At 56.2% G+C, this 26439-nt stretch overlaps 1 protein-coding gene across 12 annotated transcripts in view; it reads right to left on the reverse strand.

Annotated features, from left to right (window-relative positions):
• Nucleotides 1–26439, reverse strand: part of CELF6 (CUGBP Elav-like family member 6) — a 222244-nt gene that overhangs the window by 99055 nt on the left and 96750 nt on the right. For 10 of the 12 annotated variants that reach the window (XM_030578566.1, XM_030578554.1, XM_030578557.1 and 7 more), the window contains one exon: nucleotides 8131–8179. In XM_030578566.1, coding sequence (XP_030434426.1) covers nucleotides 8131–8179 — 49 coding nt within the window. Of the gene's footprint in view, nucleotides 1–8130; nucleotides 8180–23221; nucleotides 23288–26439 lie in introns of those variants that run through there. The other 2 variants (XM_030578565.1, XM_030578563.1) reach the window with 1 other exon arrangement.

The following is a 26439-nucleotide window of genomic DNA, read 5'->3' on the forward strand; positions in this document are numbered from 1 at the left end:
ACGACAATGGGGGAAATTTCTGTGCCATTTTTGTGAGTTTTAGGTGTGCCTTAGTTTCCCCTGTATTTTAAATGGGTCCGGGGGGTGGGCAGCAGGGAAGGACTAAGTTGCTGTCAGGGCAGGCTAAGAGAGATAGGAGGAGGAGTGTCACCCAGCTGTCAGAGCCTGAATGGGCCCTTAAAGCACTGGCCAACGCTGACCCCATAGTGATGGAAAAGCCAAGAAGACAACAGAAAACCCAGTCACCCAGGACACTGCGTCTCAGGCCTTGGCTACATTGGTGCTTTACAGCGCTGCAACTTTCTCGCTCAAGGGTGTGAAAAAAACACCCCCCTGAGCGCAGCAAGTTACAGCGCTGCAAAGCACCAGTGTAAACAGTGCCCCAGTGCTGGGAGCGCGGCTCCCAGCACTGCAAGCTAATCCCCACGGGGAGGTGGAGTACCTGCGGCGCCAGGAGAGCTCTCTCCCAGCGCTGGCGCCGCGACCACACTCGCACTCCAAAGCGCTGCTGTGGGAGTGCTCCCATGGCAGCACTTTGGAGTTTCAAGTGTAGCCAAGCCCTCAGCGGGGAAGGTGGCATGTGACACTACGCCCAATATTCTTCACAGAGATATGAAGATACGTTTTATGCAAGATGGATCATGTGAGGTATCAATGGAAAGGGCATGGTGTACCGCCTATGATTATCCTATTTGTGTGCAAGTATCATTTCCGTATCTGGAGTTAGGAATATTGACGACGTAACAATTACAGCTGTGTCCACACCTGGGGAACGCCCACCAGACAATGCAGGCAGCCTGGATGGGCCCTTATGGAGAACAATAGGACCCTGAAGATGCTAATCTCCCTCCTTCCTGAGAAGCTTCCTGGGATGCTGGTGTGACACTGCAGGGTCATGTGATCATGTCACCTGGTACTAGACCCCATCTTGACCTACTAGTATTTTTCCACTAACAGTGGGTGGAAACCAAAATGGGGAACAAAGGATTCCTGCCATATGCAAATCCTACTTAAAGCAGAGAAGTGAGTTAAACAGGGAACTTTTCTTCACTGAATCCCCACCCAGGATGACTGCTGGAAAAATCTATGAAACAAGAGGCAGGGGGGAGAGGGAGAGGAGGAGGAGGAGAAGAGCTGAGCCCAGGCTGGAAAAGGTGTCTGGCCTGTAAAAAAAAGATGCCTAAAACAACATTTAGGGTGAGAAACTACTACTTGTAACCACTTTCTTTAGTGTATTGTGCTCAGTTTGCGTGGTTGTTTTATTTGCTTAGGCCTTGGCTACACTGGCGCTTTACAGCGCTGCAACTTTCTCGCTCAGAGATGTGAAAAAACACCCCCCTGAGCATAGCAAGTTACATCACTGCAAAGTGCCAGTGTAAACACTGCCCCAGCGCTGGGAGCGTGGCTCCCAGCGATGTAAGCTAATCCCCACGAGAAGGTGGAGTACCTGCAGCGCTGGGAGAACTCTCTCCCAGCGCTGCTGCTGCGACCACACCCGCACTTCAAAGTGCTGCCGTGGGAGCGCTCCCGCGGCAGCGCTGTATGGCTGCAAGTGTAGCCATACCCTTAGTAACCTACTGTGCTCTGTTTGCTAGCCTTCCTTATAAGGGTTAAGATTTAGTCATGGGCAATTTTAGTAAAGGTCATGGACAGGTCACGGACAATAAACAAAGATTAACGGCCACGTGACCTGTCCATGACTTGTACTATATACCCCTCACTAAATCTATGGTGTTCTGCGGGTCTCTGGGGGGTGCAGCTGCTGCTCTTAAAGGGGGGCTCTGGGGCACCTGCTGGTGCTGGGGGGCCTCCAAGGCACCCCCAGGTGCTGGGGGAGCAACTCGGGGCTTCCACCGCCGCTGCTGGTGGGGGCTGGTCCTGCTGGCCTGGGACTGCCGCAGCTACTGCCGCTGTTGTTTTTGTAGTGGGGGGGACGGTGTGTCTGGCCCCACGGCCACCCAAGCTGCTTGGGCAGCCTTGGGGTCAGTCGCACCTGCCAGCCATAGAAGTCACAGAGGTCCTGGAAAGTCACAGAATCCATTACCTCTGTGACAGACTCATAGCCTTACTTATAATCACTTAAAATCTATCCTTTGTTGTTACTAAATGTGTTTTGTTTTCTTTAAACCAGTTTATGCAATTCATAATGGCGGCAGGGGAAACCATTTATATCTTTCTGCACACTGAGGGAGGGGTTGATTTTCATGAGCTTACACTGTACAGATTTCTGTGCAGCAGAAGACAATACAATTTTAGGTTTGCACCCCAGAGGGGGTATGCACTTGAGTACTGGGCAATCCCCTAGCTAATTCTTCCCATGCAGAGCTGATCTCAGTGTCTGCCTTTCTACAGCTGGGTGTGTCCCCACCTGTGTGTGCTGGGGAGACTTGAGGGCCTGGCACAGCAGGACAGGGTGAGGGAGCCCAGGCTGGTGTAACAGGTCGGCTCAATGGGACTCCAGTACATCAGGTGGCAGCCGGGGGGGTGGTGCAACCCGTCACAGTGGGCACAGCCCCAGGTGGAGAGCAAAGGGCTTTGAGGTGTTTGGGGATGGTACAAGGGTTGGGGGCTCTCACCTGCAAACTCACTAAGGAGGCCAGGCTGTTAGGGAGGCAGATCCCGAACATGGGTTCACTACAGCTTGGCTATGCCCCCCCACATAGAGCCCACTGGAACCCCCATTCCCCTGGGCCAGCCACAGGATGATCAGCTTCTGGAGTCTGATGACTAATCAAGAGTTACCTTGTTGTGCAAAGGTTGCCACTGTTCTGAGGGGGCCCAGGTTAACACCCCCCTCCCCCACAGGGGTCTGCCTGGGCTGGATTTGCTGCAAGGAGCCACAGATTGCTGGTGCCAAAAGCCTGGCCTCAGAGTTGCTCCAGTGGGTCCTAACAGGGTCACCCACAGGAGACTGGTAATAAGCTAGGGCAAAAAGCAGAGGCTGTGGCTCTGCAGCCTGGGGCTTACACAGCCCTTTGTTCCCAGAGCTGCAGGTTTTAATCCCTCAGCAGCTCTCTGTGCCCACCTCCCCTGAGCTCCTTGGGGTGAGGCCAACAGCCCTGCTCTGCCCAAGAGACAGCACTTACACAGCATTCCTCCCAGCCCTTGTCCTGATTGGCTGGGAGAGAGAGGCACCCTGCCCCACCCACTCTACAGGGCTGCTGGGCCCAGCCCCTTAAAGGAACAGTAGGCTGGCTATATTCCCCTGGGACCATCTTCCTCTCTCCCAGCACCTGCCTCTGCTCCTCCCTAGGTCTTTGTCTGCTCTAAAAGTCTCAGGACTTAAAGGGACACACTATGGAACAGGAGTTGACTGACCACTAGTCCTTACTACCCTTAAGGAGCTGTCTCCCTGTTACAGTGCTGCATAAACAGGCCAGGTCCTGGTCTCAGGGATCTGATGGCTCCTCTACCAGATATCTTTGTTCAGCAAGGCAGCTGCCTGGCGTGCGGTGCCTCGCAGTGCAGTGGGCACGTACCCCTGAAAGGACCAGTAGGCAGTCCCTGAGATTGCTGCATCCATGTGGCTTGTTTGGGAACTTTCTGGCCAATCCTGGATTCTTTCCAGTGGGATGCCCTCTTGGTAGGGGCTGTGGGGGATGTGGGGCCTGAGAGATGGGTTGGGTGTGAGGGGCTGGGTTTAGGGGCACTGGGAAACAGGACAAGCAGTGGGACACACCCAGGGTGAGGGGAGCTAGGTAGTGTTGGGGTTTTGCACAGAAGATTTTATGCGATGGGTTCTGGGATGGGAGTGCTGGGCTAGGGGGCAGCAGATGGTGCACGCATGGAGATGGGGTGTGGGGCATGGAGCGTCAGGCTATAGGGGGTAATGCACGGGGGTAGGGAGTTGGGGCGACAGGGTGAAGAGAGCGTGCAATGAAATATGGACAAGAAATTTAGGCTGGTGCGCACACCCATCTGTGTGCCTGGCCTGCATGTGTATGCATAGGGAGGGGGAGCACAGCCCCACCCCATAGGGTGGTATGAACAACTGGGATCTGCTCACATGGATCTGTGTGGGGAGAAAGGGCCATAACTCAGGAGTTCTCCATTCGTTCACCACCCAGCACAGCAAGGCCAGCCAGGGACGAGTTCTTTGGATGCTGCTGCACTAGTCGGTGAGATGATAACACTACAGACAATACACATCTCTTCTCCCCAGCAGCACCCAGCCCCGACCCCCTGGATACTTGCCGGCCTTTTCACGAAGGCAAAGAGCAAGGGAGGCTGGGGCCGGGACCTGTGAGTACCAAAGCTGGCAACTCTGTGGGTGCAGGTGTGCAATTGTGTGGTGTGCTTGGATGAGTGTGTGTGCATGTGTGTGGGGATATGGGTGTCTGCTTGTGTCGGTAAACGTGAATGCGTGGATCCATCAGCGTGGCAAGCCTGTCTGTGTAAAAGCATGTGTGCAAAGTCTGCAGCTGGGTGTTTTGGGGGGTTTACGGTGTGTGTGTGTGTGTGTGTGTGTAAGGGGCATTAGTCTCCTCTCCTGTCCCTGACCTCTCCAGTGCCGATCTGTACCTGCAAGGCCCAGCACAGGTGGGCACTGAGCAGGCTGGGCAGGAGCTGCCTGCTCTTCATGGCACTTTTGCTTTCCTCTCCCTGCCAATTCCCAACCCAGCCTGCTAAATGGCCCCATTTGTCACACCGAAGGCCCAGCTCCGGCGTGTCTGCTCACTGGCCTGCCAGCTCCCCAGCGCTGCCCCCTTGTCCCCTCCCCACACACCAGCCGGTAATGGAGGGGGTGCAGTGGCACCCATGTAATTTGCAGGTAGTTGCTGGAGCCCTGGCAGTGGCACCTGCAGCTTCCCTGTACATCACCCTTGGGCCTGGGCAGGTGATAGGGGCTTAGTGGGGCAGAGCTCTGCCCAGGGCTCTCCCTCTCCTGTGGCCTGGAATCTAGCCTTGGTGTCAGCCGGAGGGTGCCCAGCCTTTGCACTGAGAAACGCAAAAAAAGAATAAGAGTCTCCCGGCACCCACAGCCTCCTGGGGGCAAGGCTAGCAGGATAGTCCCTGCTTTACAGAGGGGAAACTGAAGTAGGGTGCTGACATAAGGTCTATGGCCCTGGGCCCTGTGACTCAGTGTAATAGAGAGCCTGCGGAGACCCTGTGGCACAGCCGGCGGAGCCACATGAACAGGATGTGCTGGGGAACACCATTCGGGCACCTTCCCTTCAGTCAGCACATTCTGAACCAGCATCTTGCAACGAAGAGAGGCCATCAACCCCCCAGCAAACCCAGACCTCATCTCCCCAGCCTCTACCCTCCCAGCTTTCCCCCAGCCTCCCACCCCCCCCAGCCTCCTCTAACTTCCACCCCCTCCCTCCTCTGCCCAGGTCTCTCCTCAAGCTTCCAGCCCCTCCCTCATGTGCTTGGGCCTCCTCCAGCCTCTGCTTCCTTCTTACCCTGTCCAGCCCCCCTCCCCGGCCTCTCTCCCCTCCCTCCCCTGCCATCCCAATGTACCAGGGCCCTTAAACTGGATGAGCTGAGACCTGCTGTGCACACAGAGCTCTTACCCACCTGGATGGGGCTCAGCACACACGTGGGCCTGCAAGTTTCCCACAGCCCTTATGGGACAGTTTTTCTCTGGCTCCCCTAGTCCATCAATCCCTCTGGAGAGCCTCTGGCCCTTGGTCCCCCCAGCTCTTACTGAGTTGAGTCCTACATGTGCACGCCCCAGGCCACTTGCAGCACACACCTACTGTAGGGCACACGTAGCATTTGGGTGCTGCTTGCTAGCCATCAGCCCTGCGCCGCCTGGAGCTCAGCCCATACACCAGCGACAGTGCGGCTATCCACCCAGCTAGGGTGCTGGGGCATAAAGTGAGGTAAGTTTCAAGCAACCTCCTGACCAAGCAAAATGAACCCCAAAGTTGCTCTAAGCCTTTGTGCCAGGCCCAGTCCTGCGGCCAGTCACACCCACCTGGCCCTAGGGGCAGGCGTCTCTAAGGACACAGAATCATAGAACTGGAAGGGACCTCGAGAGGTCATCTAGTCCAGTCCCGTGCACTCAAGGCAGGATTAAGTATTATCTAGAACCATCCCTGACAGGTGTTTGTCCAACCTGCTCTTAAAAATCCCCACCGATGGAGTTTCCACTACCTCCCTAGGCAATTGCTTAACCACTCTGACAGTTAGGAAGTTTTGCCTAATGTCCAACCTAAACCTCCCAATTTAAGTCTATTGCTTCTTGTCCTATCCTCAGAGGTTAAGAAGAACAATTTTTCTCCCTCCTCCTTGTACCAACCTTTTATGTACCTGAAAACTGTTATCATGTCCCCTCTCAGTCTTCTCTTTTCCAGACTAAACAACCCCAATTTTTTCAGTCTTCTCTCACAGATCATGTTTTCTAGACCTTTAATCATTTTTTGTTGCTCTTCTCTGGAATTCCTCCAATTTGTCAACATCCTTCGTGAAATGTGGCACCCACAACTGGAAACAATACTCCAGTTGAGGCCTAATCCGGATGGAGTGGAGCAGAAGAATGACTTCTTGTGTCTTGCTTACAACACTCCTACTAATACATCCCAGAACGATTGCTTTTTTTGCACCAGCGTTACATGGTTGACTCGTATTTAAATTGTGATCCACTATGACCCCCAGATCCCTTTCCGCAGTGCTCCTTCCTAGGCAGTCATTTCCCATTTTGTATGTGTGCAACTGATTGGTCCTTCCCAAGTGGAGCACTTTGCATTTGTCCTTATTCAATTTCATCCTATTTACTTCAGACCATTTCTCCGGTTTGTCCAAATCATTTTGAATTATGATCCTATCCTCAAAAGAACTTACAACCCCTCCCAGGTTGGTATCATCCACAAACTTTATAAATGTACTCTCTATGCCAGGGCCATCCAGCTGCCAAGCCCAGGCCCCTTCAGGGGAAGCTACCAACAGATGCAGCAACTAGCTGGTTCAATTTTATGAGGGCAGATGAGAGCAGAAGGCCAGTCAAACCGACCCCGGTTACAGAACACATGCGCACTAGCTGGTGCAGCCCTGGCTACTGCAATGGGTCTCTGTCTTCCTCTAGCAAGAGGATCACACACACAGGTTAATGAGCCTGCTACCAAGTCCCAGCTAATGGACTTCATTCTTTACTTTGCTGGGCAGCTCCTTGGGGCAGGGACCATCTGTTGTCTGTCTGTACATGCCCAGCACCACGTACTCCTGGGGGAATTCTGTACAACTGTGCGCATGCTGCATTCATGTCCCCCCACCCAGTTTCTTTGCTTTCCTGCAGAAAATGATGGTCAAGCAAAGGGAAACCGCAAGAGCAGTCATACAGCCCTTTCCGGCAGTGTGGGTACATCAGTTAATAGAATCATAGAATATCAGGGTTGGAAGGGACCTCAGAAGGTCATTTAGTCCAACCCCTGCTCAAAGCAGGCCCAATCCCCAACTAAATCAAAGTTTGAATGCCCAGAGCAGCTAGGGAGAGGTAAATCATTGTGGAGGATGGGGGGAGGCTGGAGACATTCCGGCTGATGGCTCCTATCTTGTGCTGGACTCAGATGTTAGTTCTGGTTGGACTGGGGGCGTGGGAGGATGGGACTTTCTCTTCCCCTGCCCAGAGCCGCCAGGCCAGGGCCGGGTCAAACGCAACCCCAGAAATCTTCCCTGGCTGCAGGAAGCTCTGAACCCTCTCCCCTGCTTCCTGCCCCCATTGCTCCTCAGTCTCAGGAGGAGGGGTCACTGTACGGAGAGCTGCCCCCCATCTGTCCAACCCCTATGCATCCAGACCCTCCTGATACCCAGACCCCCCACTGATAGATAGATAGATTAGATAGAAGGGGTGTATGGGGATGGATAGCTAGATAGATAGATTAGATTAAATATTCTCTAGAGTGCCTGAGCAGTTCCTTATATGATAAACCACCTCCCACATGCTTTATAGGCATCACAAATTGTCAAGGCCAGAAGCATGGGCTCTGAAGGGTTTTTAATCACTGCAGACCAGTGAGATCCTTTCTCCCTGCTCTCCATGGCCCTATGCGACAGACAAATGCCCCGGGGGGGAGAATGGAATAGAAGAGCATAGTGAGTCCTCGCCCTTCCCTGCACTGTGCAAGCAGCTAACCCAGCAAGAGCAGCCAGCCAAGTCACGTGGGTATGTATTCAAAAGACAACTACCTCCTCGGCCCTCGCTGTCCGCTGGCTTCACCTGGATGGGGCGATTCATCTGCAAAACAAAACGAGGAGCCGCGTGGTTAGCGTCTGCAGGCATGGATGGGCTGTTGGCTGGGGGAGGAGGGAGAGGATGAAGGGTGGGTGGCTACTGGGTGGACACATGGAAGCAGGAGCAGCTGGCATGATCTGTTCCAAGCGGGCACAGCAGTACCGTTGGGGATTTCCACGTGACTGGCCCAGATGGGGAGTGTTAATATCAGAGAGAAAGAAAGATTCCCCCCAGCTCATTCATCAGGAAGCCGGCCCTGGATCTATGGGCCTAGCTGGGATGGACGCTAACATCCCGGCTCCACTGAATAGCAAATGTCCCATTGACTTCACAGGGGCCAGAGAAGAGCCACTGGGAATAGGACAAGCTTCTGCCAGCTCTACCCCAGGGATGCTGAAGGGACAGATGGGCTGCACATGGGATCGGAGCCTCTTGCTGGGACGGAGGGGTAGGCAGGGTGTCCTGGGGCAGAGACCAAAAGGAGACACTGGCCAAAGAACCTGCCTGAGGATTGGCCTCGGGAGCAGGCGGGCGTGGGTGTGGAGGGTGTCAGCTCATAACTACCAACCTCATATTTCCCACCTCTGCCTCCGCCTCACGACCCTACCCAACTAATGCACCACAGGACTGAGCGGCAGGCCCTGTGCTGTGCCCCACCCATGTCCCCCTCTGGAGGGCAAGGACCAGTCCATGGAGCAGGTGGAGGAGCTGGGTCAGTGACTCTGTCCAGTGAGGAAAATGGGGGGCAGGGTGACAGCACCCAACATGGGGGAGGGGCAATGGGAGTGGAACACACCCCCCCCCCGCACAGACACACACAATGCACCATGGCAAAGCAGGATCTCCAGCTGCCATCCCTGCCCCCTGGTCTGGCTGGATCTAAGGTGCTGGCCCTTATCCTGGTGCAAAGCCACCGTCCCCACAGGCAGCCAGAGAACATTAGCACTAAACTCTCCCCAGCTCGCAGGGATTAGTGGTGGGATTAAGGGATATAATGATTAACTTCATCAGGGCCTGGCCTTCCTAAAGCCCCGGCCTGGCCGCTTCACTTTGGGCCAAGGAGCTGGGGCAGGAGAGAGTGGGAGGGCAGGTCAGTGACGGGGGCGCAGCTGTCGGGAGAGGGTGACCCCCACAGTCTGTATGAGGATCCAGCAACCTCAGGCCCAGTCCTGCTACCAGCCCCACTCCAGTGGGGCCAGGGCACTCGGGCAGCCTGGCCAGTGAGGTCACTAGGGGGCAGCTCTGCTCCCATCAGTAGGATTCCCTGGGTGATGCTGCAGGCCCCTCCCCCGGGCGGCTTTGCTCCCCTCTCTAGGACTCTCTGGGCGATGCTGCCCTGGGGGAGGGATCCTTGGAGTTGCTCACTAGCACCCTCTCTGGCCAGGGAGCACAGGATCCCCCTGAGCCTGGTGCCCCGCTGCTCCACATGGCAGCAGGTGGAACTGCATCAGCAGCCCAGCCTGGACCATTCTGGGGCGGTTCAGTTGAGTGCTGTGGGGAAAAAGTCCATGGCCCGGATTGCGCCCATAAGGCAGGAGCTGGGAGCTGGTGAGTGTTAGGGCTAACGAGGAGGAGGGTTAAGGGGAAGCCTGTTAAGAGCTAGCTGCTAACCAAGCTCTGTGCTGAGGCTGTGATGGTGACCCTGCCAATTAGAGGCAGCAGGGGCCTGGCCCGGCAGTATGAATTGGGGGACACTACAAAAGGAAGACAGCGATACCTGCCCTTGCCTGCACAGCCTGCCTTGTGTTCTTCACTCAGTGACCCCCGGGGGCGGGGGGGGGGGCAGTGTCTCAGGCATCTGTTCCTATTTAATTGTGGTTCATTGGCTGGTCAGGCCAATTACAACTATAATGACCTGGAGGACACAGCACAGCCCAGGTTCCCAGGGCATAGCAGCACACAGCTCAGCGTCTGCCTACAAATAACTTTTGACCTCGCAGCTTTTCTCTGTGGCTCCACGACAGCTACAGGGATGTGCCCAGACTAAGGGAGCAAACCCCACAGATTTGGGGGGAGATTCAGCTCCAGATCCAATTCCAGCTTTCCCAGCGCTTCGCCCCAGCAGAACTGCCACCCCTGTCTCACACAGGGCATTCAGTCCAGGTCTCCCAAGCTGTTTGTTAAACACACCCAGGCCAGCCCGTGAAGTGAGCTGGGCCTGGTGGTGCTGTCCACCCAGCCAGCCCGAAAGAGACCATGCTCCCACGGAGACGGCAAAGCAGGGACAGACTTACGTGATCTACTCCATTGCCTGCTCTCCAGGCAGGGGAGCTCCCCACAGCGCATGCCTGCCTAGTTTCCAAGGACCGCGCCAGTCCAGAATATGGCGTTTATAAACTACACTATGAACAGATCTCAGCAGCCTGCAAGCTTGGGAGTGTTTGTGTGCTGCCAGGACCAGGGTACCTGCTAGTGGCTGGTCACAGAGGCTACACCAGGTGGCTCACAGGCAGTTGGGTTTGTGCTTTAACCCAAGGGGCTGAAAGACCAGGGTTTGGCCCTGCAGACGGCTGTGGTGCATTAGCCCATGGCCTAGCATGCTGAGGGCTGCATCAGGCCAGATTCTGTTTCTCAGTTCTAGAAGGTCCCTTGAAGTGCTGGAAGCTCCAGGGCAACAACTTTGTGCTAGCACTAGACTGGGTCCAACCACAGATGGGGGGTAGTGTCTCCCTCATCCCAACATTGTGGGCTTTTGAAAAACAAAACGAAAAATGTCACCAAAAATGAAATTTTCCTTCAAGGAAACTCCAGTTAAGCTCCATTTTTGGGCAGGAAGATTTTTTCAACCTGCTCCACTAAGTGGAAGGGGCATCAGAGGTGAAACTGACCAGGGACAAATGTGAACCAGGCCAGGTGAGTTTCTCCTCCCAGCTGAGCAGTGTGTACACCGGAAGCTCCAGAATAGGGGAGGCTTCAAGCCAAGTACACAGGGCCACTAGGCACTTGTCTGCCAAGATACTTAGGAATCTTAGGAGATCCACAGGTTTGGAGGCTGATCCCTCTGCCTCTTCTCCCAGGGCACGAACCCTGCCCCACTGGGGCTCTCAGCCCCTTCTGTGGGAGATGGACACAGTCTGCTGGTCTAATCCCACCCTGTCCAGAGGCAGCGTGCCACCTAAAGTGTCAAGAAGGGAAGCAGTGTTGTGGGAAGGCGGCCAAAAAGGGAAGCAGTGCTGTGGGAAGGCGGCTGCTGTTCACCCCAGAGGTGTCTGCATTTCACAGCAGGAATCCTTGGACGAACACTGCTCTCCACATTGCCCATCTGGCTGCCTGCATTGCTGCTTGAGGAATCTGGCAGCCCCACTCCTGCCAATCCATCTCACTAACTGATTTGCGTATTAACAGCAGTTGTTGATGTCATTTGCTGGCTATTAAAGTCAATTAACGTGCCTTGCCTCGTCAGAATGACAGATGAAAGGATGGTGGCATCTCCCATCCATCATCTTGCCTGCCCCGCCTGACACAACCACACGACACATCCACAACATCACAATCGCACACAGCCGCGTGGGTCACACTGCAGTTGGCTGGTCTGAGTACTTGCAGCTGATGGGGGAGATCAGCCCAGAAAGGGGGAGGTGGCTTGGCAAATTGGGGGCTTAGATACCATGGAAGAGTGCAGTGGATTTACTCTGCAGGCTGGATTTTGGATGATTGATAATGGCGGGGGAAGATCAGAGAAAGGGCTCCAGGCTCGACCTTAGAGCATCAAGCCCTGACCCTGCTGAGTTTCTAATTGGGCTTCCAGACCAGCTCCAGCTTTGGGTTGTGGCTCTTTTCCTGCATTATAAGACTGAAAAGGTGACAAACCCAACGTGCTGTGAGTTGGGCTTGAGAGACCCTGGCAGAGCTGGGCGGGGAGGAGGTGTCAGGACTGGGCTAGCCGAGAGACTGTTGGCTGGGGGGTGCAGGAATAGACTGGGATAGTGTGAAGGGCTGCAGGTCCGGCATTAGCAGCATAGTCAGAGCTGGGGGTGTCAATGGAGACCTGTCATAAATCAGCACCACTAGCTGCTCATCCCCCCGGAGCCTCTGCTGAGCCCTCTGAGGGAGAGACACGGGCTGGGAACGGGTTTGCAGCATGACTGAGCTAAGCGCCAGGAGGGCTGTGACGTGGTTGTTTAGACACAAATGCCCCTGGGTGGTTCCCGGGTGCCCTTCTCCAACCACCCACCTGCACAGGGCTCCTGCACATCTGGGCGGGCAGGCAACCTGGCAGGCCAGGGCTGAGGCAGCAGCAGCCACAAAGTTTCCTGTGAACTTCTCCTTTGCCGGAGCCCAATGACAAATATTTCCTTTCAATTACCCCCTGGTTCATAAAGCTAATGCCTGTTCCAGGCGGTGAGCCGTACCCATCATTACGCCGGGCTGCTGCCTCACTACATTAGTTTTATGGCCTGTGCCTGTGCTGGGCCCAGCAGATCCTGCCAGCGATAAGACTAACAAATTAGTCAAACTGACACCGAGGGGAATTTTTACGAGCCCCAGTTCCAGCTTGTCACCTGCAGTATCTTCACACTCCTCTGTACCCGCAGGAAGGGCGAGGACTTGGACCGCCTGGGTCCCTCTCCCTCTCCCTGGGGAGCCCACCTTGTGCCCAGGGGCACTGAGATCAGCTGGGCGAGGCCTGCTGCTCTGGCAAACAACAAACAGCGACACACTGGTGAATGGAGGAGCCACTGTTCCCTGTTGGCATGGCCTGGTACCAGCTCCGGACTGTCCCAGATCTCGCTGAGCCACCCCAGCTGTGCTCAGCATCAGTGCCTTTCATGCCCAGCTATGGCACAGATTGTCGTAAATAAGGTGCTTTACGCACAGCACGCCCTTGGGGCTGAACAGTGTACTGCATTTTACCATCCCATGACACTTGGGGTGGATGTTAATGGGGGAAGTCCCACAGGGATGGCTAGAGGACAGGACCATCCAGACTCCGAATCCCAGCCTCAGGCAGTTGAAATCCAGCTCCAGGCATGTGTTGCCCTGGGGCCTGGGCAGGCTCTGGCCCTTGCCGCTCGCCCTGGTGTCCCTCCACATGGATCGGGGCGGCAGAGGCTGTCACTGGCTGTCCTGAGGATGCCCCTACCCCTCCAGCCTCCCCGCCCCAGCTTGCCCTGGGCCACATGTGGCTAGCTGGGTCATTGTTGTGCCCTGGCAGGTGCCCCCTCCCTCCAGGACTGAGCATGCTGCCCCCAAGCACACCCAGCCCCTGCCAGCCACAGAGCCAAGAGTTTAGGCGCTTCTCTCTTGCAGTGGCTGCCCCTTCCCCTACACCATGGGCAGCTGGGTGACCCACATGTTCCTAGTGTCTGCACAGGGGACCAGCATGGGCCTCCCCCTTCCAGGGCACCCCCTACACCAGGGATTTTCCTGGCCAGGAAGAAATCACACACACCCCAGCTCTCAGGAAGGGGTGTCTCCTTGCGATCAGCCTTCACTCAGTTTCACCCTGGCGGCATCACTTCCCCGTGCAGCACGTGACTTGTGGGGCCACATTTCCTGGCTCCGTCCCGGGACAAGCAATGGGCAACCTCGGGGCCTCACCAGGAGGTTCCAGAGACAGGTGGGAAAAGCCTGGGGGCAAGGCTCAGCCTAGGCCTTGGGGACACAGAAGAACCATTGGGAATTCACTGGGTCAAAGGTCCCTGCCCCTGTGCTCCTAGTCACAACCCCGCATCCCTGCAGGGGAGCCATCAAAGCAGGGGCATCACCAGTGACAGCAGGGGACAGTTCAGGGGTCTACCCCAAAAGAACACTCTGGGTGCAGGCCCCATTCACCTGCATTGTCCCCCCCAACACAGCTCATGGGTCAGCTGTTAGAGCCCCTGTTCCAACCGGGCTCATGGGGTAGGGTGGCTCTGGAGAATGATGCACAGTTGGCCAAGAGCACTTCCAGGGCCAGCTCCCATCGCTTGCTCACTGACTGCCACATTCTCTTCTCCCCTGGGCTCTGCCTGGGCTCTTTCCTCACAGGACAGGCCCCCTCAGAGGGGCACCCCTGTGTGCCAGCGCCCAGGAGGCAGCCCGGCAGGCTAGCACAGGAAGGGAAGACGAAGCCTGTTGGAGCTGCAGGGAAGGTTTGGCCCTGCAGCCAGGCCCTTGCCACCCACTAGGGTCAAGAAGGACCCGTGTCTCAGATCTCATGCAGTGGCTGGGCAGAAAGCTCAGTAAACCCTGGCCCGGTGGGGCTCTTAGCCAGGGCTTCAGTCATTTCTAGCCCTGACGGCCAGCGGGGCCAACTAGACCATGCAATCTGACCTTCCCATCTCCTTCCTTCCTCAGAGTAGTCAATGATCTAGAGTCGAGAATCCCACCTTCTGATCATCCAGCTCATCCCTGCAGTGTGCAGAGCAGAACCTCACAAACTCTCGGGCCACATGGGCAGCCAGGTGTGACCCCGCACTCCTAGGGACCTGGAAGCAGCTGAGGGATTGCCTTTCGGTCCCTGCCACATCCCCTCCCTGTTCCCAGAGCGGATAAGGCACCAGCAGCCCTTTGATCTGCCACGTTCCATGCACCTGCCACTCCCAGGGCGTTACACCCCTCTCCCTGCTATTTGTGGAGACTGGGTCTGCTCAGCTCCAGGGTCCTGGGCTGGATGGAGGGCAGAGGTCAGGCCTGTGCCATGGTGCTAAGCTCAGCAGAGCCTTTCCTGGCACAGTGTGCAGAACCATTTCTCTCTAGGGACATACAAGCCCCATGCAACAACACTGGCTTAAAAGTTTAAGGTCAGGAGTTCCAAAGGGTCTAAGGGATCTGGTACCCAACTCACATCGACTTTCATTGGTGTCTAACCCCTGCTGACTCCTTGGCCTGAGCCCTGCCAACAGCCAACATCAGTAGCCAGCCCCCAAAATTTCATGGGAGTGGCTTAAAAAGTGTGAGATCTAAAATAAAAATCCTAGTGGTGAGGTTCTCTGCGGCCAGACTTTCAGGTCCTTCTCTGCTACCACAAGAATTAGAGATATTGTTTTCAAACGAAAGCCAAGATTCGCAGTCACAGGACGCCCGGAGCTGGACTCTGAGACCAACGCCACATATCCCAAGTGTCCCGACAGAGCCGCGACAGCTGCCAGCACTGCTAAGCCTCAACTGGCTCACTCAATCCTAGGAGGTGCCCAGCCCAGAGCTGCCAGGGGTATGAGTTGGGTTTTTTTTTCTTTTCTGTGCCAAACGTTTGGGTCTTGTTAAAAACAAACAAAAAAAAAACTCTGAAAATTTGGTTTTCAGTTGCCCAATCCCCACTCAAACCATCCAGGGTTGGGTGGGGCTTTTGGGCTTTTGGGCTATTTTCAATGAGAACTCGTTTTTCAGATGAAAAATCTTTTCTTCATTACTGTGGCAGGAGGTAGCTCCGGGAGCTGAGCCCCACAGCTCAGAGGCTCCACTCTCCCTGCAAGCGCTGGGATATGCTCCAGCTCGTCAGCACTCTCGCATGGCCCCTTACTTGTCCTTTTTGGCTCAAGGGAAGAGAGAGGAGAGTGCTGGGTGAAGAGGGGGAGACAATGGAAAAGGGACGGAGAGAAGAAGAGCCAGCAGAAGTTCAGAAGTGAAGAGGGAAATGAGGAACTATTAAAGGAGAGGGATGGAGAGAGCGAGGAGGGAAGAGAAAAGGAGGAGGAAATGTAATGGGATGTTAAGCTGTGTTGTACTGTTCAGTCACTAGGTGGTGCAGTGTGTAACATACCTGACTGGAGCTAACCTCAGCCACACCTGGCAGAGCCACAGAGGATCTGGGGTGTGCAAGGGAGCTCTGGGGCCAGGCCAGCCTGGGGCAGGAACCAAGATCAGAGGAACAGGGAGGGAAAGAGGGCAAGGGAAGGAGGGCATAGGGAGAGGGAGAGGGAGAGGGCGTGGATGGGTCCAGGACCCAGCCCACCTGAAGAGACAGGACCCTCTGGAGATCCCCAAGAGCTCTTCCTGGGGCACTAAACAGACAGAGGAAGGGCAGAACAACGGTCCCATCTGCCTTCTCAGTCCCCATCCTCCTTCACGAGTGGGACAGGCTAATACAGCTGGCCACTCATGCTTCGGGCTTTGGCTCTCAGTCCTGCAGGCAGGGCTGACGCAAGGATGTTTCGTGCCCTAGGTGAAACTTCCACCTTGCGCCTCCCCCGCCCGGAGGTGCCCCCCCTTGCAGCTCCCCCCCTCCACCCTGAGGCGCCTCCCTGGCAGCAGCTCTTCACTCCCCCCCCTCCACCCTGAGGCACCCCCCCCACACCCCAGCTCACTCCTACTCCATGCATGAGCACAAGCACCCTGAGCATGCCTGGCCGCTTCACTTCTCCCACCTCTCAGGCTTACGGCGCCAATCAGTTTAGGCGCTGCAAGCCTGGGAGACTGGAGAAGTGAAGCGGCCACGGCATGCTCGGGGAGGAGGCGGAGCAGGGCTGAGCTGGGGCGGGGAGTTCCTCTGCATGCAGCCCCCACTCTGTTACTTGCTGCAGGCAGCCTTCCCCGCGCTCCCCTGCCCCAGCTCCCTCCGCCTAAATGCCGGTGGTGACCGTGGCGGACGAACATCCAGCCGCTGCGGTCGCAGCTGAAGAAAATGGCGCCCCCCAAATGCCAGTGCCGTAGGCAACCGCCTAAGTCGCCTAAATGGTTGCACCGGCCCTGCCTGCTGGGACCTGACTATTCAGAGCCCAAGTTCTCAACTTGGCCCTTGAAGGGCAGCCCAGCCCAACCCCCAGTGCTCATGTTCGCACTAAGGCCTGATCAAACGCTGCTCCCTGATTCGACTCAACCGCGTGTTCACATGCAGGGTTCCCATGTTAGACTGAGGCTCCCACAGTGGAGCCTGGAAATCAAGAGTCACTCCATTAAAGTAAGCAGAGTCACTCTAGATTTATACCAGTGTACATCAGATCAAATTAGGGCGTTCCCCTGGCCCATAAGGTAACATCAGAAGCAAGGGGCCAGATTCACATCCAAGTTACACTGGTGTAAATCTAGAGTAACTCTGCTGACATCAGTGGAGTGAGTCCCCCTTGCCCCAGTCCCTGAGCTGACGGGGGTGGGGGTGCAGGGCTTTTCAGGGGGGCAGCCAGCATGGGGACATCCTCCGCACACGCTCCTCGCCCCCTCCCCCCATGATCCGAGGCCCTTGCTTCCCAGACTCTGGAGCTCCCCAGCTGCTACTGAGCGGCCCAGCCTAGTGAGTCCTTTGGGCCAGCTCCTCACGGGGTTACACTGGTGTTGAGCCAGAGGATCTCCCCAGAGGTCAGTGCTGCGACTCCGCTTGGCCACTGTCTCTTGGCAGCTGGCCCCTCCGTCCAGCCCAGCTGAGCACTGGCCAGTTTCTGCCCTGTTCCGCGTGGGGGTGGCTGATGGGATTCCCAGCCAAAGGGCATGCAGAACTCTGTGGGGACGATGGAGCTATGCTGCCCAGACGATGTGCCACCCCAGAAGGGGGGCTGGCAAATCCTGCCCACCACTCCAAGGGAGTCCCAGATAAAGACTATCCTGGGATAAGACTATTCATTCCAGTTCCTAAATCTCTCCCTGCCCCTCCACTCTCCCTCCCTTCTCTGGAGCACATGCTCCCCCAGCCCCAGTGTATCTGTGCTCCCTTTCTGAACACCGGCTGAATCCCCCAGCAGGGTCCTCGCTTGTGGGGCAGGGAAGGGGCACTTGGTCCTGGGCCAGTCCAGGCTGCGTGCCAGCCCTTTGCCAGCGCATAACAGCTGCTGCATGGCCTCCGGGCACCATCTGACTCCTTGCTTTGCCAAGTGCTCCCCAGTGCTCGAGCCAGACAGATGCCCCAGAGGCGTCCTGTGCTTCCCACTGGTATGCGGGATGGGTTGGGGGGGGTCAAGCTGCCCTCAGCGCTGCTCTTATAATGAAATACAAATCAGGACAGTCCTTCCCCAGTGACTCTCTTCTCTGCTGGGAGGGGCTCGGCTGTGTTGGCTTGTGCCCTTGGTGGTGTGTGAGTGTTGTCATTTGCCGGTTATGGGGGTGTGCAGGGTAACTCTGTGCATGCACATGGTTGTGGGGTTTGGACATCTGCTCCACGCAGTATATGCCTGTAGAGGTGTATGGGTCCATCTGTCCTGTAGGTGAGTCCCTTATGGGTGTGCCTGTACGGGCTGTGTATGTGTGTGTGTGTCCTGAAAGTTTGTCCTGTCTGGGTTTGCCTATATGGGGTGTGTGTGATCTGTACGTGTGTCCCATATGGGTGTGCCTGTATAGGAGTGTGTGATCTGTAGGTGTGTCCTGTCTGGGTGTGCCTGTATATGTGTGTGTTCTGTAGGTGTGTCCCATAGGTGTGTGTGTGTATGTGTCCTGGTGTGTCCCATCTGGGTGTGCCTGTATGGTGTGTGTGTGTGTTCTGTAGGTAGCAACAAAGAGTCCTGTGGCACATTATAGACTAACAAATGTATTGGAGCATAAACTTTCATGGGTGAATACCCACTTCGTCACACGCATGTTCTGTAGGTGTGTCCTGTCTGGGTGTGCCTATATGTCTGTGTGTGTGTTCTGTAGGTGTGTCCTATCTGGGTGTGCCTATATGGGGTGTGTGTGTTCTGTAGGTGTCCCATATGGAGGTGCCTGTATGTGTGTGTGTGTGTTCTGTAGGTGCGTCCCATCTGGGTATATGTGTGTGTGTGTCCTAGTGTGTCACATTTGGGTGTGCCTGTATGGGTGTGTACATGTCCTGTAGGTGCCCCCCCACTGGGTGCGTCAGCATGACCGGGGGCAGGGAGGAAACACCTGTATGGGGTATATGTGTCCTGTAGGTGCCCCCCGGTCAGTGTGTCAGCGTGGCTGAGGGGTGTGCACCCGTGAGTATGTCCAGGTCTTTGTGGAAGGAAGGTTTCTGATCACCCCCAGGACAGGGACAGCATGTGCCTCACACCTTTCCCCTTGCTGGTGTCCCTCAGTCCTGCACTGCAGAGATCCCCTTAGAGGCTGTGAGGGGGGCACTGGGTCTCCTGGCCCATTCGACCTCCCAGCTCAGGCTGCCCTCTGCCGAGGTGGGGTTTTCACAAGGAAATGGGCTACTGCAACTGACACCTGCAACTCCATTTCACTCCCACCCCCTGCCTGCTATACCCCGCGCCCACCCCAAAGAGCTGAGCGCCTCCTACACAGGGCGTGCACCCCTCCCCCCTAGCACCAGTGTGTGGCTCGTGATTCCCTTGGGGCCGGGGACTGAGGAACATTTGATCACTCACTGCTGTGAACATCCCTGGTCCCAATCCAGAGTGGGGCAGGGGCTGTCTCCATGCCCACTGCCCTATGCCCGCCCACCCCTGCCCCACACTGAGCCCTGTGTGTGCTGGGCACCCTCCCCACCCATTGCCCCAGGCAGCAATTAATTGCTGTCACCTCCTTTTTCTCTTTAACCCCCTTCTTCCTAAAAGCACTACAATTATACTGGTTACCCCAGCAACAGAGAGTGCTTCCCCTGCGTTGCCCTGGAGACATGCCATGTGCTTAGGATGGTAGCTATGGTAACCCAGGAGACAGTCACAGCTGAACAATTGCCTTTGTGAGCCGCTAATCGGTGTGGCTGACCATGAGAGGGGCAGAGAACCGAGTGCAGCTGGCACCGCAATGGGCACGGGCCTCCTTCCATCACCACAACACATGGCCCGATACACACCGCTGTAGCCCAGTACAGCCCCCGACACACAGCCCTACACTTATAGACACACCTGGGGTGAAAAATATGCATGCACGCAGACAGAGCGGGCACAGAACTCACCCCAGCGTGTACCACACCTGAACAAACACTGATACTCACACCTCCCTCCTACAACACACACACTCCCCTCTGGGCTGGGTGGGAGAGAGAGCCTGCCATGTATTAGCCCCATTGACAGAGGCCTGGGCCTCTCCTAGGAGTTGTTCCTTTCTGGTTGCCCGGAAGCCCCATAGCTGGGGCTGTGACATGCCAGGGTGTGAGAAATGACTCCGGGGTTTCTAGAGCTCCCCGCTCGCCAGCCCACCAACCAGCCAAACGCAACTGAACAGGGGCTCCATTAATCAATTACCAGGGTCCCCCAGGTGGTGGCAGTACCTGCTTTCAAGCAGTACAGCACAAGAGCACGAGCCGCGGCCCAAAGCAGCATCAGAGCCACAGTGTGGATCGAAGGGCCCTGCCAGCACCAGGCTGAGCTCAGAACAGCTTGGAGAGGCTCGTACAACACATGCTGGAAGTACAGGGAGGAAGCCAGGCCGGAGCAGGCACAGTTTGGGTCAGACAGTGGTGGAGGCTGGCAGGCTGGTCAGTGGGGCAGAGGGGCACAGGAGGGGAGAGGACTGAAATCCATCAACCACAATCCTCAAACACAGGGAAACTGATTCTGTAGCACATGCCCACTGGATTCTAGCAGACGACACCTGCTTTGTGCTCAGAACAAAGTGGGAGCATGCCCACTATAACCCTGGTCAATACCCTGGAAGGAGGGGGTGGAAACGGCTCATGCCTTCCTGACCCGAAAAGTGGCTATCCACCCACCCCTTCCACGGGAGCAGCCTCAAACCCAGGCACCTGTTCCACTCCAGTGCAGGGAGACCATGGGACACAAAGCTTGTCCATCAGAGGGGCACTGTGTGCCATGGACAGGGATTTCCCAGCCCCACCCCACCCCGGGAGGCACATATGAACCCCCTCTAGTGTTCTGTCAGGCCCTGTGCACTGTTCACAGCTGCGGTGGGCAGGAAGCCAGAGGCTCACTGGTCTCCATGCTGTGTGGGGAGCTTTCTGGGAGCCGAGCTGGATGGCATCTTTGCGTTCCCCTGTCCCTACGATGCTCAGCAGAGGTCAGGATCCTCTGGCACAATCCATTCCAGATGAAAAGCTCTGCCGGGTCCTGTCAGTCTCAGCTTGACGGCTCACTCCAGGATGTTAGCAGGTGCTGACCAACGGCCCCAGCATTTCCTGGCTCCCGCCTTTCCATTCCTTACTCCTGTGGCCATGCCACAGACACACGGGGTATTTACACTGGCAAGGCCATCCCTGCCCAGCCGCCCCCAGCAGCTCATCACGCCTCCCTGCTCCAATAGGCTCCAGCTGTGGCCTGGCTCTCGCTGCATGGACTCCCGATGTATTTCACAGGCACATCTCCTATAGCCACTGCTCTTGGGAGAGCTCCCTCCCGCTCCTTCCCCACCCTCCAGGGTTTGAAAAGCAACTGATTCTTCCTATGTCTCCATAGTCCCCTTTGGCTCTGGGTTTCAGCACTGATTCTGTGACATGCTCTGGTCAAGGCCCTGAATGACCAGGCCCCCATGCAGGGCCGGCTTCCCCAGTGGGGGGCCCATCCTGGGAGCTAGCAACCTCCCTTCCTGATTTCCCAGGCCATGCAAGAGGGCAAGGGGGATCAGCGGAGGGCATGCAGTTCTGTCACTGGGAATGGGAACAGGCCTGGCCCGGTCCATGACTGCCATATGCCAACTCGCACAGTTCGCGTGGAGCCAGGGCCGGCTTTAGGCCTATTCCACCAATTCCCCCGAATTGGGCCCCGCACCTAAGAGGGCCCTGTGCTCAGTGAGAATCCCTTCCCTGGCTAGAGGTGCCTTTTTACTTTTTACTCACCCCGCAGTGCTCCAGGTCTTCGGTGGCACTTCGGCAGCGATTACTTTGCTTGCTCCGGATCTTCGGCGGCACTTCGGCGGCAGGTCCTTCAGTGCCGCCGAAGATCTGGAGTGAGTGAAGGACCTACGGCCTAAGTGCCGCCGAAGACTCGGAGTGCCGCCGGGTGAGTACAAGCCCCACATGGTGTTTTTTTAGTTTGTTTGTTTGGTTTTTTTTAAGTTATCCATGTCGGGGTCCCATCGAAACTGTTCGAATTGGGCCCCGCACTTCCTAAAGCCGGCCCTGAGTGGAGCCTTCGGACCCCAGCTTGCTTTCCTGAAACCAGGAGAAAATCTGCTCTGGGCACTAATTTAAACTGAATTGATTAAACTCCAGCAGCCAGAGATGCCAGCAGGGCTCCACCCTGTTGCACAGATCCCCACAGGTGCAGTTCCACATAGGAAAGATTTTCCAGTCTGCTATTGTACAGTAATCAGCCCCCCATTTCCAAGCACCACGCTGAGGACCCTGCTCACCCATGGCTCCTGCTCCTCAATATCTCTAAGCATTTCTTCCAGCTCACAGCTAGCTCCAGCCAGCAGCGCTTCCCTGCCCCAGCCATGCCCACTCACTGCGGGATGATCCCTCCTTCACTCACTCACCCAGCCCACCTGCTGGGCTCACCAGCTAGGACCTGGAGAGCTATGGGCTCCCATGGCAGTACTGTCCCTGCCCAAGGCCTCTCTGTTTGGTGGGGAAGAGTGCCTGCCAGATGACACATGCCATTGCCCTCCAGATCTGCCGCCCTCCCAGCAAACCCCTCCAGATCTACCAGCGCCTCCAGAAAACCCCTTCAGATCTACCAGCGCCCCCAGAAAACCCCTCCAGCTCTATCAATGCCCACAGCAAACCTCTCCAGATCTACCAGCGCCCCCAGAAAACCCCTTCAGATCTATCAGCGCCCCCAGAAAACCCCTCCAGATCTTCCAGCAAACCCCTCCAGATCTACTAGCGCCCCCAGAAAACCCCTTCAGATCTATCAGCGCCCCCAGAAAACCCCTCCAGATCTTCCAGCAAATGCCTCCATATCTACCAGTGTCCCCAGTAAATCCCTCCAGATCTACCTGTGCCCCCAGAAAATCCCTCCAGATCTACCAGCACCCCCTGAAAACCCCTCCAGATCTTCCAACAAATCCCTCCATGTCTACCAGTGCCCCCAGCAAATCCCTCCAGATCTACTAGCGCCCCCAGAAAACCCCTTCAGATCTATCAGCGCCCCCAGAAAACCCCTCCTGATCTTCCAGCAAACCCCTCCATATCTACCAGTGCCACCAGCAAACCCCACCAGATCTACCAGCGCTCCCAGCAAATCCCTCCAGATCTACCAATGCTCCATCCAGATCTACCAGAGCCCCAGCAAACCCTCCAGATCTACCCACACACCCAGCCAACCCCTCCAGATCTACCAGTGCCCCCAGCACTCCCCTCCATCCTGAGTGGTTACTATTTAAACTGGAACAAACCTTCTGTTTGTGGAGACACCCCACCAGTGTCCTGTCTCGCCCGCCCTGCCAGCTGTAGCCAGTTCTGGGATGTTGATAACAAGTTTAGCTGCACAGCACCCCTGTGTGGCACAGCAGCGCTATGATCCTCACTGTATAGAGGGCACAGTGCCAAGGGGAAGCTGCGTCAGCAGTCCTGATTCAAAGCTCCCTGGCAGCCCAGTGACATGCTCCTGTGTTCCACTGGCTCGTTTGGATTATTTTCCTTTTCCTCCCTAGCACTGAAAACGTTTTTCTTCAGGCCTGACAAAGGGATGCTGGGAACTGAGCCAAGATCTTCAACATTCCCAGCCAGCACCAAGACCACGCATCAGCCACTTGGCCTGGCACCAGGAGTACCAGGCTTCCACCGCAGCAAATGCCCCTGCACAACTTCTGGCTTAACGTCCCACCAGGCCTGTTCTTCCAGCCTGTCTCGGTAGAGCCGAGGGGTAAGAATGGTTCTGAGAAGTGGCCTCCACTGGGGTCTGCCCTCCCACCTCTACCATACGTCTCCAGCACCGCTGGCAAGCACCTGAAAGCTTTGGTGCCAGCGGAACAGGTGCGGCCAGGTAGGCATCACCCCAGGGTCTGACTGGCTTCTCAATACACACCAAAGGGGGTTGTGGGTCATCTCTACCCAATGACCCAATCGCCCCAGTTACTGTGAGATATTTGTAGGGGAAATGTTTGGAGACACATGTATAATGTGGGATCTGAGGTTCCACAACTGCTGGAGATGGCACACCTCACCTGAGGCAGGGCAGGTGTCTGGTATCTCAGCAAGAGTGGGAGCAACCAACCTCTTTCCACCCAGCCCAGCATCTCCAGCCTGGACCAGATGCCGGCACGATAGATGACAGAAGAACCCCTAGAAAAGACTTGGAGGACGGGACGCTCAGGGCTGAAGCGAGTGAAACTACTTGATTCTGAAAAGGGACAACCAGCTGGGGGCTGCGTAAGAGCAGAAGAAATGGCACCAGTGGGACCTGCTCCAGAGGAGACACTCCACCATGGGGAGCATGACATGAAGAGGGGATCGCATTGCTCCAGGCTGGATAAATGCTCTCTGGACGGACTGTGGGGTGAGAAACCTCGTAGGCCAGGCGAGGACCTTGCTCATGAATAGAAGCTGTAATTGCCTGTGATGTTCTTCTCCCATCTGTCACCTTCTGTGTCCAAACCCTTCCATTGGATTTGGGATCTTTAATCCGAGAATTGGTACATTTCACTACAACCACAGCTTAGTGACTTGTGCGATGGACAGGGTTGGAGTGAGGTGGAGTCAACGGATTGGTGTACAGAGCGGGCAGTGGGCAGTCAAGCGTGACAAGATGGGGTGCCTGTTGCTAGTCCGCAGAGGGAAAGCGGGGCTGCCCATAGCCTGGTGTGGAGGGCTCATGTTGGCAGCAGCAGGTAGCTTTGGGAGTCGTCCCCAGCAGGCACAGACAAGACTCCTTCGTGTCATCAGTGGCTGCTAGTGAATCCCCCCAGACACCTCAGGTCACCCTGAAAAGTGTTGCACCCCTTCCCCTGCTCGCCCTGCAAGGCACAGAAAGCCTCACCGGGCAATAGATGTTAGGAGCCCAAGTCGCTTGGAGGTGCTGGCCCCGCGTACCTGTCTCAGAGGCACTGGCCCTGTGTGACCCCTTGGAGGTGCTGACCCCATGTGCCCCCTCGGAGGCGCCGGCCCCGTGTGCTGACAATGGGTGCTCAGCAGCTCCCCTGCAGGCCACCGGTGGGGGTTCAGCTTCATGCTGCAGGCACATTCTGCACCTTGCCGGCTTGAGCTCATTCACCCTGATGTTGTCACTGTTATTCCCTTTCTTGGAGGAATCCTATTCGAGGAGCATTCTGCCACTTCCACACCCGGGATTTGATGTCTCCATCCCAAAACCACCAGGCCCCTGGCCAAGGAGTGACACCCTCAGTAGCTGCTGGCCTCCCCCAGTGCAATGAAGCACAGTGGGAATACACACATTGTACAAAGGGGGCAGGGCTGGGAGGCTGGCTGGACCCCTCGCCGACCAGCCCATCACAGTTGCCAGTGAAATGGCCTTTGGTGGGACGTATTCCCAAAGCCCTGCCGCTCTACGCTGCATGGAATAAAAACCTTGAGTATGATTTCGAATAACATTTACAGAGCAGCAGAATGTCATTGTGACGGGTCTCTTGTCTTTGCCCGGCGCTTATTAAACTCTATTGATTCTCTGGGACTGTCTGATGTTTGTAAATGTCAAGCCGGCTTGCGTGATCTGAACTTCAGGGACTGACTAACCTACCCAAGGACTGTGTGTGCTGCCAGGCTCATGAGGACTTCTAAAGGGGGGACGGGGCGTCAAAAAGATAGCTCCCCTTCTCGCCCCTCCCCACCAACAGGAAATGACTCCAGAAGTGAACAGGGATTCTCGGATTGGCTTTGTGCTGTTCCGGCCCTGCCAAGCGGCTGTATTCTGGATGGAGGTGGCAGGCAGAGCCCTTGGAAAGAGGAGCTCACTGCTGGCATCCAGCTAGTGGAGCAGGCACAGCCGTGCCCACCCAGCATAGGTGAAGGACGGGGAGGGGAGCACAGTACGCTATCCTTGGCTGATGTAAGGTCACTACAGGATCTGGTGTAATTGGCATAAGTTTCGGCAGCTCCTTAGCTGCTCTCACTTACACTGGGATTGGGTAGCACAGGATCGGGGATCCCAGCCAGTTCTGCCTGTCCCTGCTTCTGAGCGCCACCTGGGCACAAGGCGAATCTAGGTCTGAGCCTTTTGAAATAGTAACAACAGGCCGTCTTGGGAACACCGCTGAAGCCAGTGCAGCTGGAGCAGGGATGGACCCAGTCCAGGAGGTTTTCATCCCAGAATCCCCCAGAGTCTCAAACTTTCCTTCGATTGCCCCCCAGCCCTGGGAGGGGGTCAGTGGGATCTCGTGGGCACCTGGCAGCACAGAGAGGCCAAGTAACTCACCCCATCTCTCACACTGGATCTGTGGTGGAGCTAAGCCCGGGGTCCAGGAGCACTGACTCCCAGGGCATACGAGGGCCTGGAGGGGAAATTTGATTGTACCCATGATAACAACTGTTTGCAAACCAATGGGGAGCTCTCGCCTGGGGTGCTGTGTTCAGGTCTGGTCACCCCCTCTCGTCACAGAGGGAGGATAAAGGGGGACAGTACGAACAATCACAGGCTGCCCTTTGCAGGGTGGCTTCC

This window comes from Gopherus evgoodei, chromosome 10, assembly GCF_007399415.2.
Source record: "Gopherus evgoodei ecotype Sinaloan lineage chromosome 10, rGopEvg1_v1.p, whole genome shotgun sequence".
NCBI classification, from domain to species: Eukaryota; Metazoa; Chordata; order Testudines; family Testudinidae; genus Gopherus; species Gopherus evgoodei.